This window comes from Triticum aestivum, chromosome 5B, assembly GCF_018294505.1.
Source record: "Triticum aestivum cultivar Chinese Spring chromosome 5B, IWGSC CS RefSeq v2.1, whole genome shotgun sequence".
Lineage (NCBI taxonomy): Eukaryota > Viridiplantae > Streptophyta > Magnoliopsida > Poales > Poaceae > Triticum > Triticum aestivum.
The window spans coordinates 706,296,845-706,311,009 of NC_057807.1; the positions used below are offsets into that span (position 1 = coordinate 706,296,845).

At 44.7% G+C, this 14,165-nt stretch overlaps 1 protein-coding gene across 1 annotated transcript; it reads right to left on the reverse strand.

The window, feature by feature from the left end:
- Window positions 1-6,996: 6,996 nt before the first annotated feature.
- LOC123117852 (putative FBD-associated F-box protein At5g56690) lies at window positions 6,997-9,329 on the reverse strand. The gene is made up of 4 exons (XM_044538521.1): window positions 9,091-9,329; window positions 8,525-8,866; window positions 7,568-8,428; window positions 6,997-7,492 (listed from the first exon to the last, which is right to left on the reverse strand). The coding sequence occupies exons 2-4, from the start codon at window positions 8,858-8,860 to the stop codon at window positions 7,364-7,366; spliced, it is 1,326 nt and encodes a 441-aa protein (XP_044394456.1). The 5' UTR covers window positions 8,861-8,866; window positions 9,091-9,329; the 3' UTR covers window positions 6,997-7,363.
- Between the last annotated feature and the right edge of the window lie 4,836 nt (window positions 9,330-14,165).

Genomic DNA, 14,165 nt, shown 5'->3' on the forward strand with positions numbered 1-14,165 from the left:
CTGTCGGATGAGAACACTATAGAGCATATGATTGGATACACAGAACCAAATGCGAAGAACTGGCTATTCTTCATGCACGATACAGTACCTCATTTGGAGTTCACCAGGATGATCATCACACTATGTGCAATTTGGTCTGCTCGTCGGAAGGCCATCCATGATGATATCTTCCAAAGCCCGGAACGTATCCACCGTTTTGTCAATTCTTATATAGCTGAGCTGAACATGCTGGATAACCCCAGGAGCCACAAATTGATGTTGAATCGTAAACCTGATGCAAGCAAGAGATGGCTGGCGCCGCAACCGGGTTACTCAAAGATAAACATCGACGGAGCTTTCTCCCGTGGGGGAAAAACATCAGCGACAGTGGCTTTTTGCCGAGATGCATCAGGCAGATACGTTGGAGCTTCAGCCCTCGTTTTGGGGAACATTAATGATCCAACCGTCATTGAAGCATTGGCTTGTAGGGAGGGCTTAGCCCTCCCTGCTGACCTGAACCTTGCAAGCATTACTATTGCATCAGATTGCCAAACGTTAGTGACTGACATTGATCGAGGTTTGAGTGCTGCTAACGGTGCAATTGTGCGGGAGATACAAGGAAGGATGGGCCATTTTACCAGATGTCTTATCACTCACAAACGGAGAGACTTCAATTTTGAAGCCCACAATTTAGCAACACACGCTTCCTCTTTAGGTTTTGGTCGTCATGTTTGGCTGGATCTCCCTTATGATCCTCTGAATGTACCTGTAAACATTGTTGTTACGGTTTAATAAAGCCCGTGTTTTGCCTCAAAAAAAATGTGCCAGGCCAGAGCCCACTTCGGTCTCTTCGGTACATAACCGAGTACCGAACCGATCGATCGGTCCACCAAAGCTCGGTTCCACTAATTCCTGAAGACCACTAGATGTTATTCTACCCTCTCGATTAGGGTTTAGAGTGCTCCGCCGTCGACTCGTCTAGACGCGTGTGAGATCCAATCTCTACACTATATACCGAATCGGTGCTCGCGTGCGGGCGTCGAGGGAGAACGAGGAAGGAGTTCTTGGGGCGGAGTTGAAGGGTACGGTCCTGTCTCCCATGGCGGCATCAAGCACTACAGCGGGGTCAAGGGAGGAGGTCGACCTGGAAGAGATGCTCAAGAACATGGAGCTGATGGACGAAGAACTCGATGAAGTGGTCATCGGGGAGGATGAGGCAAGATCCTTTGAGGCGGGGACGAAGTGGATGGCAATAGCTAGGGTTAACACTGATCGACCCTTTAGTTCGACGTTGTTCTTTGCAAATATGAAATTCATATGGGGCCTTGCGCAGACCCCGAAATTCCGAGAGGCTGGGGAAATTTTGTTCATCTTCCAGATGTTTTGCCTTGGAGATTGGAAAAGAGTGGTCCATGGAGGGCCATGGCTGTTTAGAGGTTTGGCAGTGGTGATAGAGGATTATGACGGGAAAACAGATCCGGGTGAAATTGTGTTGGACGGACTGTATTTTGGGCTCAAATTCACAAGGTGACGGTAGTGTACCGTCAAGAATCGGTGGTGGACCAGTTAGCGCGCAGGATTGGGAAGGTGAGGGAGGTCTAGCTCCAACCAAAATTGTACTATGAGGGTGACTATGTGAGAGTCAGGGCAAGGGTTCTAATAACAAAACCTTTGACCCGTTTCACACCTCTCACTGTGATGGGTGAAGGTACACGCATGCTGGTGGTAAAGTATGAGAAGATCCCTTTCTGCAAGGTGTGTGGTATGATGGGACATTTTTAAAAGTTGCACAAACATTTTAATACATTGTGATAACATTTTTAAATGTGTGATGGATGTTTTCAGTAAATTATTTCTTGAAATTTATAACATTTTTTGAAATGTAAACAAAGGTAAAAAAAATAAGAAAAAAATGAACCTAACACTGTAGGGCCGGCCCACTATACCGTCACTTGAAGTGATGCTATTCTCCATATGGCCACAAGCGATACATAGGATTGCCCGAGTAGCACAACGGCCTTGCTGGGTGTTATGGGACGTTATGACGCTTCCAAAAAAAGAGGCCTTGGTTTTCGTGGTATGTAGATTTTTAATTTGGCACTTTCTCTCTCGCCAAGCATGTCGAATGTGGCAAGAAACTTTTTTTCTTAGTGCTAGAATCCTAAAAGCATCACTATTTGAGGGAGAATTGGGCTCACATCCCTTTCAAATCTAGAGATTAATTTCAGATGGGAGAGACATTTTGGCCCAAGGATTACAAGGATTGGACACAGAGCACCGACAAACATTGGGCCACAAAACTACATTCGCAGGGACAACATAATGAGGTTGTTATCTTCTTTGATTTAACACTCGCCATAACTTGTATCGGAACTCATCGACGCACCTCAGCTTCGTGGCGATAGGAGTTGGTCCAGTCAGTTTTTCTTCCCCTTGATGATGAAGCAATCTTACAAATCCCCTTGTGCACACATTATGTAAACTATTTTTGGGCTTGGAGTGCGGACCGAAAGGGCTTATTTCGATGAGTATGGCATATAATATGACAGTTAAGATAAAGATAAGCGATGAGAATTGGCTCAAAGTACGGGAAAGATCATTACATAGTGCGACACAGCCCAGCGGGTGGTTGTCCCTTTGGAATACCATGATCCCAGCCAAAATTAAGGTGTTCCTGCGGTGTCTGGCTCAACACTGCTTGCTGACGAGAGAGCTTCTTCACCATAGCACACATGGCGACAACGACCATCTGCTCATTTTGCGACATGGAGGACACATGGAGGACACATTTTGTTGAGCTGTAAATGGCCAGGAGTATATGGGCACTTTCTTCAGAACTCATGGTTGAGCATATGTTTAGAAAACATGAAAAAAAACAAAGAACTGGTTGTTTAGTATGCATGAGTCTTTGTCGCCGGAAGAGTTCACGTGGATGGTGGTCAAGCTGTGGGGCAGTTTGGAGTTCACGAAGGAAAGTTATCCATGCGGAAATATGCCTGATGAATGGGAGATTTTTAGAAATTTGTCAAACTCTAATGAAAGTCTCCAGTTTAAATTCTTCAGAATGTAGATCACATATTGTTTAGCAGCAGAATAATAGAAAGTACATGGTTGAGGAATTTACAACCAGGTAGGCTCGGTGATGACATGATGATTTGATAGACCAGTTCCAGTTGTTGTATCAACTGTACGTCTAATTGAGGCGGCTGAGATTAAACTTCGAAGACACTAAGTCTTCACCATATTCCTCTTGAGTTAAGGTCACAACAAACTTTGCCCATTCACTCGTGATAAGTCTTTAAGATAGATTTCCAAAATCTTCACAGACTTGATCACCGGCACGCCACAATTACTCTTGGGTGCTCAAAACATGACGCCTAACTGTATGGAATAATGACAGTCTACAAAGGTAATAGGCGTCGGATCACACAGATCAAACTCTTCAGTGATGCTCAATCACTTTGGTTCTGGTTGGGTTTTTCCTCACTTAAGTGTGTGTAGAGTTGTATCAATGATCGATAGAACTTGAGGGAATATTAATTCTATCTTTAGCTCCTTGTTAAGTTCAACACTCTTATCTTTATCAAAAGGACTACAACAGATCCCTACACGTGTGGGCTATCAGGATCTTACCCAATTTGCAGTGGAAGTGGCAGGGGGTGCTTCTAGAAAGACCACCAACAGATCACGGTACAAGCTCGCAGCAGGGGCTTGTTGTCTGGGATCTATGGTGCTTGTCGAAGTTGGTCCCGTCCACCAGGATGCAACAGAGCCAGAGGAGCTTCGAGGCAAGGCGGAGGCAAGTATATGTCTGACGATATGGTACGCCATTTGGCTGAACAGGGGTCGTGCTGCGAGGATTCGAGGAGGAGGAGGCTGGTGTTGCCGGGTGTTGCAGCGGTGGCTTTGCGGGGGTGGACTTAAACCGGACGGCTGAGACGTGGTCTGCGGTGGTGCCGCGTTGCAACGCGTTCTCCATTGCATTGCGGGCGACCGGACGTGCGTGGCTTAACTGGCATGTCGATCCTACGAACTAGATGCGACCGATCCGAGGGCTCTAAAGGCGGCTTAATTCTGTATCAAATCAACTGGCCGCCTGGTAGGAAAGAGCAGGTCGAGCCGAATCAGGCCGCGCGAATCTCAAAGCTCCCTGCTGAGGACAAAACCTCGGTACCAACGGGCTCTTTGCTAATCCCCCTCAAAATCCCCAAATCAATTCCGTAACCGCTCGCCAACCAACCAACGGCCAACGCAACTCCGGCCACAGCCATGGCGCAGCGCTCTCTGCTGCTCTTCCTCCGCGGCGCGCTCCGCCTGCTTCAGCGCCGCCGCCGCCGCCTCTCCCAGCCGCCGGCGGGCCTCGGCGATCTCGTGCGCCTTCTCCTCCCGCTCCTCCCGCGTCCGCGCGCCGCCGCTGATGCCCCGCAGAACGCCGACGAGGACCCCGGTGATGCCCCGCAGAACGTCGACGAGGACCCCGGTGATGCCCCGCAGAACGCCGACGAGGACCCCGGTGATGCCCTGCAGAAGGCCGACGAGGACCCCGGTGATGCCCTGCAGAACGCCTACGAGGACCCCGGTGATGCCCTGCAGAAGGCCGACGAGGACCCCGGTGATGCCCTGCAGAACGCCTACAGGACCCCGGTGATGCCCTGCAGAACGCCGACGAGGACCCGATTGCAGCCCGCAAGCCCAACGAGGAGGAGAAAACGGCGACCGTCATCGTGTCGACTATCCGGGAGGCCCTACAGGTTGTACACCTCTGGGACAAGGGCGGCAGCATCATGGTGGACGTGCCGGCCCACCTCCAGCGCCAGGACGCCATCGACATTGATGAGTACCTCAGCTCACGAGGTGCGACACCTGCTGCCCTGCGACGAGGTCCCGTCCTCAACCTCATCCTCACCGGCGCCGGCAGGCAATAGCGGTGTCGATTCTCGCATGCTTAGTTGCAATTTCATATTGAGCTGCTGCAGAACCTGAACCAAGATGACTTGTTGTTGCTTAGTTGCAATTTCATATTGAGCTGCTGTAGAAACTTGTTTTGCTCTGTTGCCTGCCTGGTTGCAGTTTCAGCTGCAGAAACTGAACCAAAGCTGGTGTGTTGCTTAGTTTCAGACTCAGTTTCATATTGCTGCATGCAGAAACTGAACCAAAGCTGGTGTGTTGCGGCTTGGTGTCGAATCATGTTGCTGCATGCATAAACTCAACTGAATCAAATTGGTCTGTTGCTTACTTTCGATCCGACTGAACTGGACCAAATTGGTTGTTGCTTTTAGTTTCAAAATCTGTCGTTGTGATCACGGGTCTTTGTTATGCGTCATTTTGTTTCTCGGAACCGTATGAGATCTTTGTGTCAAAAGCGCTGTCCTTATGATTGTTGTTTTGCGTTTCTCGAAACGGTATTATATCTTCGTGTCGAAAACAAGTACAAAACCACTCTAGGTATACAGCAGTCCTGAATCATGCCCTGCCGATTCCGTTTTCAGTACTTAGCCTCCATCAAAAGAAACAGGGTATTCTTTCATATGCTGGAAATTGGATACCTTGATGTCCATTAAAAGCACTTTTGCATTCAGGTAGATCATACACAGAACAACGCACATCCGATCAAGTGGAACATAATATAAGTCGTCATCTATTTCACGGTGAGCAGCGAGCTATCAAATATCGACTGTCAAGTTAATGGAAGGCTCCTCAAACACCCCGCTCAACCTCATTCGACAACCTGCGACTGCTGCACGGAATCCTTCAGAACTTCGGTGATCAACTTACTGTACCTCTCAGCCGCCTTCTTTTCCATGCAAGTCCTGATAACAGGAGACTGAGAAATGTTAAGCTGCTTAGTGTACAGTATAATCAGTGTACATGTTATTAAAATAGCAAACACCTGACATAATTCGATAACAGCGTTACATCTTAATTTTCCTGACCTTCAGCATGTTCCATGTCTTACAACCCACTTTGCCACTTTCAATGCTTTCTTCAGTATGCATACAACGTTGTTGACAGTTTATATTATACTAAATAACCTAAAACAGAGAGCCACCCTGAGGGTCAAAACTCCAAAGTAGATGACAGAGAGGCACCTAGTATACGAATCAGGTGCAGTATTCAGACAACAACAAAAAATAGCACTGTCATCAAAGGATTCACCTACAATCAACAGCATGATTCACTTGGAAATGACAGTAGGAGAACCAACACCTTCAAGAGTTCAAGAATATAATTTCATAAGGAAAGGCATAAATATTAAGGAAAAAAGTTAATCATTGATGAATAATACCGCTTCATCTTGTATTTCTGTGACATGAAAATCATACAAATGTATCAGTTTAAGATTTAATTCAATGGATACAATAGGAAAAATGATGAGGTAAATTAAAAATTACCTTAAGTCCAGGAGCAGCAGCTCAGCTCTGCAGCTGCGTGCTTGCCTGAGTAGGTAAGCAGCGAGCTCGACCAGCGGAGGCAGCTGCTGGCGCCCGGTGCACAGGCCAGCAGGAGCTAGCAGAGGAGATCCCAACCGGTAACCAGAGGAACAACAGCCGGTAAACCAAGAGGAATAAAAATAAAAGAATTATACAGAAGCAAGCAGTCAATGTTTAAAGATGCCGCCAATAGGATTTTCCATCCCCAGCTAGAGATACAATGTACATCTCTATACCAACCAATCCCTTACAGTAATATTAGGGTGCACTTGGATGAAATCTTCCCTTCAAGATACCTTCTAGCAATTCTATGGACCGCGTCAACAACCATTTTCGTGTCCTGTTCATGGCCTTCTAGGGGATATTTGTCTGAATGGTCTATACTTAAAATCTCCAGTGCAGGGGAATTTTCCACCATGTGCGAAAGGAACTCAACTTGACCGATGCATGCTTTAAATCCTGTAATGTACAAACTCTTTAAGTTGTTGAACAGACGCTCCGGTAGCTTCCTGATAGGTTCATCGGATTCTTGTACCGAATGCACGTAACTGGGGAAACGGAACTGCAAGTTTAAACCAAAAACCATGGTAAAAAAAAAATAGTTTGAACCAACAATGAAGTATGATGCGAAGGATTGTGACTATTACCGAAAGTCAAATTGTCATCTTATTTCTTGAAAGATTCATATTGAATAAAAAAACTAGTAGCTTCCAAACAAAGAGAGTGCTAAAACAAACAACAAGTAAGTTTAGCAGTCTATATCCATCCATCAATTCCAGGACAGCATATATGCAATAAAAGAAACTGTCCAGCACAGCACTTCTCATCACATATTATACTCGAACGTGCCGCCAAGTTGACAGCATGATAGTTGGCATGGTCCAAAAACGAGACATCCAATGCGTTGAAAGAAGCAGTAATGCAATATGAGTACTTACGTCCAGCTCTAACTTCTAGATGAAAGGAGCAGACCTCACAAAAGAGACCAAAGATAATATATTGAATTCTTCCATATAAACCAACCTCAATTGTAAATACGTCATCTGAGAAAACTTGCATCGGTAATGCATCAAACAGGGAATCTGAAAGATAGATAACCAAAGGTCATGATCAGTCATGTGATAATTCATGACTTAAAGGATGGTATAAGAGCGAACCTTTGGAGGTTCACAGGCCGTATCGAGGGTCAGATGTTGCACATTTATAAGCACATTAGCAAGAACAGTAATAGTGTGCTCGAGCGTGTCTCCATAATACCATATGTTTGCACATTTCAGTTCCGATGATTTACTGAGGTCAATAGGCACCGCCAGTCCTCTGTATTCGAAAGTCGCAAGGTTCACGGCATGGAATGCTATATTTGTTAATCTGCAGGAAGCAATTTTCAAGTATAGCAGGTGGGGCAGTGGGCCGTTAACCTCTAGTTCACCATTGAGATGGCATCTAACAATACTCAGCCACTCTAGGTTACAGCAGTTTGACAACATATGTTGAATATCCTTCCCATTGACACTCACTATGCTCAGATCAAGCTTCCTTAGGTTAGGGAAACCACTGAAATGCATCGGTGGCTGGAAATCTACAAAGCTAAGATGAAGTTTCTGTAGACGGCATATACTGTCCTCGTCTAAAAGCTCAAATGGAAATTTGTATCGATCATGACAACCTGGAGGTTGACGCTGTTCTCGTGCTAAATCAAAAACTAGTGCCTTTGTGCGCGATGATACAGCAAAACGAACCCAATTATCAAGATGTTCAACCAACATCCAGTTCAACTCAATTTTGATTGCAAGCTCTTCCACTAACTTGCCACGATACTGTTCCAGGACCCTATCAACAATGCGAGTGAACATTAGAGTATACATTCTTTTCTCATAATTGTTTTTTCCACATACTGTATTTCCATCGAAACTCAATTTAGAGCAAAGCATCCACAAGTATCTCCATTTCCTTGATACGGCACTGGTTCTTACAGCCTCTTCCAGAGGCAACTTTGAAAAAATTGTGCATAGCACGTCCTGCAGAATAAAAAGATATATCGTAGTTGCGCACAGGTAGAAATTAGTAATCTGCAACCAACAGACGGGCTGGAGCACGAGATTTTAGCGTAGTACCTCTGGAAGGTCTCCAAGCAGATCAATCGCTGATTCCTTTGCATCAATTGGTCCATGATGGATGTAGTCAGATATAACTCCACAGATGAGAATGCAGCACAGTTTACATCGATCTTCCCATGTTATTCCCTTGGCATGGATTACTCCACAAAGCAGAATGCTCAGCAGTTGAAACCGGCCGTTTGCTATCAGCTTTCGATCAAACACTTTACATCGTCTTATGTGCTCTGATATAGCTCTGAAAGCCAGAATGGTCAATGGCTCAATTTGATGGCTTGATATCCTTGGATGACAATGATCCACTCTACTTACAATTCCAGGCACGAAGTTCCCCATTCTGAACTGCAATGAAGTGCAAGGAGTAACCCAGTTAAAATAAATTTTCTCTAACAAATATTCATAAGAAATCAAGCCCCCACCACCACCAAAAAAAGAATGAAAGGAAAAAAAAACAGTTTCCTTTGGTGGGGAGGAACATGGGCAGATCCAGATGTTGTGCACCCAGAATATCTCCAGGGCAGCAATGGAGTTTAAGTAATCATGGATGGATGGGAGCGTGCTCATACCTCAGAAACCAACCGGTGGCCGGAATTGCGGAGCCGGAAGGTCGAACGGGAACGGGGGACGGCCGCCCGTGAAAGGCGGAGGCGTTGGGGTGGTCGCCGCGGAAGAGGAGGAGGCGTTGGGGTGGTCTCTGCGGCAGCGGCAAGTCGAGCCGCGGTGGGACTGAGGAGAGTACGGCGAGGGCTCCGGAAGGAAGGCCGGCGGAGAGGAAAACGATGATGGCACCTTTTTTTCCGCTTATTTTTAGCAGCTTATTATTGGTGTGGAATTAGGCACAATTCGAAAAGAACTCCAAATTTGTGTCCACCTTAATTTCAAAGTCCTCCCCTTTTCGGGAGCTTCCTATAATGCTAATTGACGAGCGTTCACTGAGAAGGAACTCCTAGCGAACTCCCCCGCGTCCGTTTGATTTGATTTGATTGAGATTAAATAATGGCAGTTTTCTAAAAAGATCGACTCCTCTAGAAAAGAATTGCCATGAGAAATTTTCACCTCTACAACTAAAATTGCCGTAGAAGACATTCACAGTAGCCACCCTCCCAGCGAACGTTCGCCTGATAAGAAGGTCCTTTGTTTAAAGTTAATCACATCTTTTCTGAAAGTAGGCATCTACTAAATCTTTATTATATAGGGCAAAAAGTAACTCCACAAAAACAATGTTTCCGCCCCTTGCACCGGCCTCCTCTCACAAGCATAGCAATGGTTCATCGCTCCTATCTTTTGATGATTAATACACCGCCGCCGACGTTATGATCTACGAGAAGTCGTGTAAAGACAACTGAGGGAAGGTTGATGCCTCAAGGGATCTCAATAGCGATGATGATGACACAGTGGGTTTATCTTAGATGAGTAAAAGGCATACATCATGCCTTGGAGTTCTAATCAATGGAATGATTACAATAGGTCGTTACTAATGCCTCCCCCCTTTAGTCCCGGTTCTTACACGAACCGGGACAGATGGGCATCCACGTGGCCGTTGCGGGTAGCCCAGGCAGCGGGGCCTTTGGTCCCGGTTGGTGACATAAACCGGGACCAAAAGGCATCCACGCGTCAGAAGCTGGCTGCAGCTGAGGTTTTTTTGAAAGTGGCTGGTTTAGGGATTTTGGGGGTCAATTTAGGTTGTTATTAGCTAGCTAATAGAGAGAAGTGTCCTCTCTTATCTTCGTGCTTGGTTTACCAACGTTACTGCTATGTTCATTTCACCCGCTGATATATAATAACTCTTCATGCTCGCATCATACATCATCATATATAATAACAAGTCCTCCTAATCATGCATCATCATACAACTTCTACTCGTTATTAATAACAAGTCATACGATCATCATACTCATAGTCATCGAACCCAACCCTATATAATTGTTCTTAGCACATCATCAGTATCAGGTAGACCTAAACACACTTAAGATAAAATAGCATAAAACAATATAGACCCCGACTCTCCATTATGAAGAATGGAGATCATCATGTCTCCAATTCTTGCGCGTCGCTTCCTTTTGCTTCCATGAAGCTCCTTACGACTGTCCATACATTTTTTTCCATTCTTTGATTATCATGTCTCCACTTATTTTAGAAATCCGGTATGGACAGTTGAGATTCGTAGGACGACCTGGTTGTATGTTCAAAACATCAAGGCGACTGTGCGTATACATCAGATGAGGCACACAATCATTCAGGATTATCTGTTGAAAAACATAGTAATAACTTCGTAGTTAGCAATGATGTACTAGTTTTAGAAGTATGCAAAAAGATGCACGGATGTCGTAATAGTAAAAATCTTACCAGGATATCTCCATGGTAGTTACCGTAGTTCAACACGTGCACTAGTGGCACGTATTGACCATAATGTTGAGGAGTTCGACTGTAGACATTGTAATTCTCAAGATCAGTATAAAATGCGATCATATGATTTTTCTCCTTATAAGTTAATTCGGAGCCATCGGTGTAGTGGGTTTTGTCTACCATCTTCCGCACATTCTTTAAAGAATGAAAATAAGCTGTCAATGGAAATAAGCTGTCAACTATTTTGAAATAAACAATATAAATTACTTAATAACTATGTTAAGCTCACATGAGGGAAGAATTGGAGGTGTATCCACAGGGACCCAAATGTCCATATTGTCTTGCTCGATTGTAGGATCACCAACATCCATGGTGACAAGCATACCCTCATCAAAACCATACATCTTGCAAAGTGCTTCCCAATTTTTGCAACCAAAATGGGTTATACTCTCAGCATTGTACAACTTTACTTCAAAATCCACACCATGATGGGTCCTTAGGTGAATTGTTTTGGCTTCCATACTTTCATAGTCTTCAAAACCCATCCTCTCCAAGACATAGCGTCTTGCATAGCATGGGATAAGCTAGTCGAATTGGAAAAGATGAAAAATACATGTTAAAATAGTTGAAGTCGTGCTTAATTACGAAAAAAACTATTGTCGTCGTTGCGTACCGTATGAACATCGAAGGTCTCCTCGAGTTTAATGCCGAAGTGCCAATCTTCGTCCAACTCAAGGAACTTGTCGCACATACCTCGGTCGTCGTGGCACCAGTCGCACTCCTCCGGGTGGTTTTCGTCATCCGAGTACGACATTTCCGGCATATGTTCATAATTCAAATATTAAACTTGTACAATTAAATATATGTACTAAAAAACCTAAATTAGATCATTATTATTAATCACGGGTTGACTATCGGTGATGGTAGCTCCTCCTTTCATTCCTGAGTGCATTATTACACCAAATTATCTAGCACACGGGAATGAAGGAGAAGCTACCCCCACGACGGCGTGGATGATGGAGGGGGCTCCTAGATTTCTGCATAGAGTGCTCTTCAATTTTAGCATTCAAAGTAGGAGTACTTTTCCAATATGAGCATTCAATAAGCAAAACCAAATCGTAAAATAAAGTAGTATTTAAATTAGCATGCATTCAATTATAACCAAAAATACATCATCTCTTGTGTCCGTACATCGTCGAATATTATCACTAATACTCCTCGAATACAATCATACATATAGCATCGCTAATACAGCTAGAACCTTAGCGCCCGACGGGTATCGTCGCGGGCGGTGGACACCCAAAGATAAGGAACCATCACAGGATCATAGCTCCAGTGAGATCCCTGAAGAACCTGCTAGGTATTGTCGAACCTGCCCTCCAATGCAACCTGTAGCGACGGACGTGCTCGTCCTCCTCGTTGACACGGTGATGTACCACCTCCGCGGTGTCCCCACGCGACCGCCACCAAACTTCAACAACGGGCTGCCTCATCACCAACCTACGTCCCCCGGAAGGTAGCACCTCCCAATAACAGCCCGGCGGAGCCTAGTCCTGAACATGGCCCTGATCAAGCAGGCCTCCACCGCCGAGTCGACGACGACGAGGATGCGGGATAGGCATCATCGTCGTCGATGCGGGAACTACTTCTATATATAGTTAAATAAAGTAGTTTTATTAATTAAATCAACTAGTTCAAGTACTAAGCACTTACTATAAATAAATAAAGTAGTACTTACTAAAAACAAACTACTTCTATATATAGTAAAATAAAGTAGTTTATTAAATCAACTAGCTAGTTAACTATATATGAAGCACTTACTATAAATAAAATAAAGTAGTACTTACTAAAAATAAACTAGTTTAACTATAGTTCTATTATTTTTATAACTAATTATATTAAACACTTTCTCTTCTTATTTTTTTCCTTTTTCCTCTATTCTAAATATGAACATATTCATAAATGACTTTGATCATGCACAATTTTCCTATACATACACAATATGAACATATACATAAATTGACAAATAAAATACTATGAACAGACAAATCATTAAAATTCTATGAACAAAATTACAACAGAAAAAAATCATAAAAATTCTATGAACAGAAAAAAATCATAAAAATTTGACATATTCGATCTTTGCATATATATGAACATACAAACATGCATATTCAACAATAATATCACCAAAAAAATCTATTAACAGAAAAAAATCTAACACAATATGAACAAATTAATTACACAATATGAAAAAAATCTAACAGAAAAATCTATGAACTACACATCTAAATTACTACACATCTAACAAAAAAATCTATGAACTACAAAAAAATCTAACAAAAAAATCTAACAAAATCTAACTCAATTAACTACACATCTAAATTATACTACACATCTAAATTAGCTACTACTAACATCAAACTAAATTAGCAAAAAATTTGCTCACGGCGACGGCGACAGCAACGGCGACGGTGCGTGAGGGGCAGGGGCTGGCGGTCGAGGTGAGGTGCGGCGCGGGGTGGGGCGGGGCGGGACGGGCAGGGGCCGGCGGCGCACGGGGCACGGGGCGCGGGGCGGGGTGCGGCGACGGCGTCGGGGCGGCGCGGGACGACGTGGGGCGACGGCGAGGCGGAGACGAACGGGCAGCCTGGCGGCGGAGAAGAACGAACTGAACCAAATTTTCATGAATGCTGCTTATATAGGCAGAGCATTGGTCCCGGTTCGTGGCACCAACCTGGACCAATGCCCCCTTTAGTCCCAGTTGGTGCCTCCAATCGGGACCAAAGGCCTCTTTTCAGCAGCCCAAAGGGCGGGAAGTAGAGGTCTTTGGTCCCGGATGGAGGCACCAACCGGGACTAAAGGGGGGGCATTGGTACCGGTTGGTGCCATGAACCGGTACCAATGCACCCCTTTAGTCCCGGTTGGTGCCACCAACTGGGACCAAAGGCCCTGTGCTGCCCGCGTCGCGGCACGAAAGTTTAGTCCCACCTCGCTAGCTGAGGGAGCTCGAAAGTGGTTTATAAGCCCCACTCTCGCTGCCCTCTCGAGCTCCTCTCAAATGCAGGCTTTCGGGCCTAAATACACTGTATCTGCCTGTGGGCCTGCTGGGCCTTCTGCGGGCCTGAATCCTGGCCCAACTAGGTGGGTTTCTAGTCGTATTCAGGCCGTGGTGGCCTAGTAGGTGGCATTTTTTATTTTATTTTTCATTTTTTTGTTTTCTTTGTTGCTTTATTTTTTTATTTGTAATAGTTTATTTTATTCTGTTTTATTTTGTTTCTATATATTTATTTTA